The 2,593-nt window shown below is 43.1% G+C and overlaps 1 protein-coding gene across 1 annotated transcript in view; it reads right to left on the reverse strand.

Moving 5' to 3' along the window:
• The window catches only part of llgl2 (LLGL scribble cell polarity complex component 2), a gene marked incomplete in the record, with an annotated part of 15,835 nt that overhangs the window by 10,542 nt on the left and 2,700 nt on the right, over positions 1 to 2,593 (reverse strand). The window contains 3 exon segments of the mRNA XM_035668507.1: positions 250 to 403; positions 488 to 555; positions 1,438 to 1,649. Of these exon segments, the coding sequence (XP_035524400.1) occupies positions 250 to 403; positions 488 to 555; positions 1,438 to 1,649 (434 nt within the window).

Below are 2,593 nucleotides of genomic sequence, written 5' to 3' on the forward strand. Positions count from 1 at the left end.
TCAAGGATACTTGGACATGTGGCACCAGGAGCCGGGGATCGAACCAACCCCTTCCGATTAGGGGACGACCCGCTCTGTCTCTGTCGGATGTGGTTGAAAGCTCCAAAAAACTTGAGATTACACTTTGATTACAAAGATTTCACTTCTAACCACTTCAGTTCTGCGTGAGGTTGCCACAACAAAGGTTTCAGTGTTAATTCACAAACACAAAAGGCAGTTTTGTGTAGATTGTAACACACACACCCCTACCTTTCTGAATGGCGGCCACTCTCCTTCAGTGCCTTGGTTCATGTTATCATTGGGGTCAGCGTCTGTGTGGAACACTCCAGCTGTGCCCAACTTATACATGGGATACAGACAGACTCCTGATGCATCCCAGAAACGCACCGTCCCATCCTCGTGCCTGCACACACACACATAAACAGGATGTTGTTAAATCTGCCCAGAAATGTTTGGATGGATGATTCCAAATTTCAAATAAACTGACCCTGTGAGCAGCAGGTCTCTCTGTGGAGGATCTGGGGCCATGTTCTGGCCTCCTGTTATTGGCCACGGCTGCACGGAGAGAGGGGAAATGAAAGTTTAACAATAATACCAACTTAATGCCATTCTGTTAAACCAGAAATGAAGGAATGTCCATATTCAGGGTACAACATACCATATATGATGAACAGCTTTAGAGTCACATACAAGACTCTCAGCAGGTGCCATTATACTGCTAACTAACATGTATATAATTTTTGAGGCTACGAATCAACCTTTACAAGTATGTTAAAACACATGAGAATTAAAAAAAAAATTATTGTAGCAGCAGACCACTATTTGCTATGTAAAAATATAATGGAGTCAGAGCAGAGATTGAGGTCCCTTTGCTGGTATTGTTATCACAGCTTCTCTGTGCTTTGTTGGTGATTGCTGAAAGAGTGGAAAGACTAACAAAGACTGTTTTGGGGAGGTCAATTTTGTTTCTGTCCTGTTTGAATAAAGATAAGATCATATGTGAGGTAAAATTGCCATTTTTGTCAATTGAATCTGGTGGGCTGTATTGCCCATTGTTTTGCTCTCAGATGCTGGTGCTCTAGTGCAATATTCAGTGGTAAGTGAATTGCAGGGTCCGGTTAAAAAAAAAAAGGAATGAATAGTGTTTGAAAGACATTTTGAGGAGAAAAGACGGTTGGTGTTCTCACAGAGATGGCAGGAAATATATATTACTACATTTTCTTCAGTCATAAGTTAATGAAGCTAGAAATGTTTTAACCTTTGAGGAAAGTAATTACAACATATGGACCAAATAAATTAGACTACAGACTACCTTGACTCCTGCTTATGAATCATTATTAGTTTGCCCACTTTTCATCAGCATCTTCCTTCCCACTGATGTGGGAGGTCAATGTGATAAATGCAAACCAGCCATGAACACTTAAGAACGTTTGCTACCTTTTTGGAGTAGTGTGTCTTCTGCAGGTCTCCAGCAGCGATGACCCTCTCCCACAGTTTGAGGGGGATAGCGGAGACGTGGTGGGAGCAGGTGATGGCTGAGCTGTGGAGGGGGACCAGGTACGGTGTCTGAATGACAGGCCAGCCCTCCGTTTGCAGGTCAATCACTACCAGCTCCTCCTCTACCAGGACCACCAGTGCACTGGGATCTCCTGCAGAAGGTAAGGACAGCGATAACAGTAGTTAGATACACTGTGTGCACTGATCTGGGATAGGCTGGTCTTACTTTTCTAGGCTTTTCAGTGTCTGAAAAAATTTGAAAAGGACACACTCAAACAAAGACAAATGATATAAACTACTTCTTTGAAAGCAAAACCAAGAGTCGGCACGTCTTCAGGCTGTTTACCCCCTCCCCAGGACAACAGTGGGAATTCACAATGAGTATATTTACAGACACAAGAAACCAGGTTACTGGAAGAAATCAGGTTACAGCAGGAAGACGCACAGTTTACATGGCAGTAATGAATCCTGTACCATTTGCCATCAGGCATGTATTCTTACACCGCTGTCAAAAGCTTTCAAACTGACTTTGAGTATCTGAAGAACATAAAACATTTCCAGCCATTTATGGATGGTAAATGGTAATGGTAAATGGACCTGTACTTGTATAGCACCTTTCTAGTCTTCCGACCCACTCAAAGCGCTTTTACACCTACGTGCCACATTCACTCTTTCACACACATTCACTCAGTGATGGCAAAGTCCATCGAACAGAAACTAACTCGTTCATACACACTCACACACAGTATCAGTATCTTGCTCAAGGATACTTCCGACATGTGGCGGGAGGAGCCGGGATCGAACCAACAACCTTCCGATTGGGACGACCCGCTCTGCCTCTGAGCCACAGCCTCAGCAGTTTGAGGGGGTTCAGTACAATCAGGCGATTGGTTGTTATTTCTGGCAGGTCAGAAGGTCTAATTTCCCTCAGGGCTGCTGGAGTAGTATTTTACATGTTATGGCTAAAACGGTAGTCTTGATCAGACTTGTCATATAAAACGATCATACGGCCATCTGTAGTTCCATATTTAAATTTTTTCACGACACAACCAGTCTGTTTTTTGGGGGGTTTTAAAAAATATATTTTTGGGGTTTT

The sequence above is a fragment of the Morone saxatilis genome, unplaced genomic scaffold (genome assembly GCF_004916995.1).
Source record: "Morone saxatilis isolate NCDOM2014 unplaced genomic scaffold, NCSU_SB_2.0 Contig1, whole genome shotgun sequence".
Lineage (NCBI taxonomy): Eukaryota > Metazoa > Chordata > Actinopteri > Moronidae > Morone > Morone saxatilis.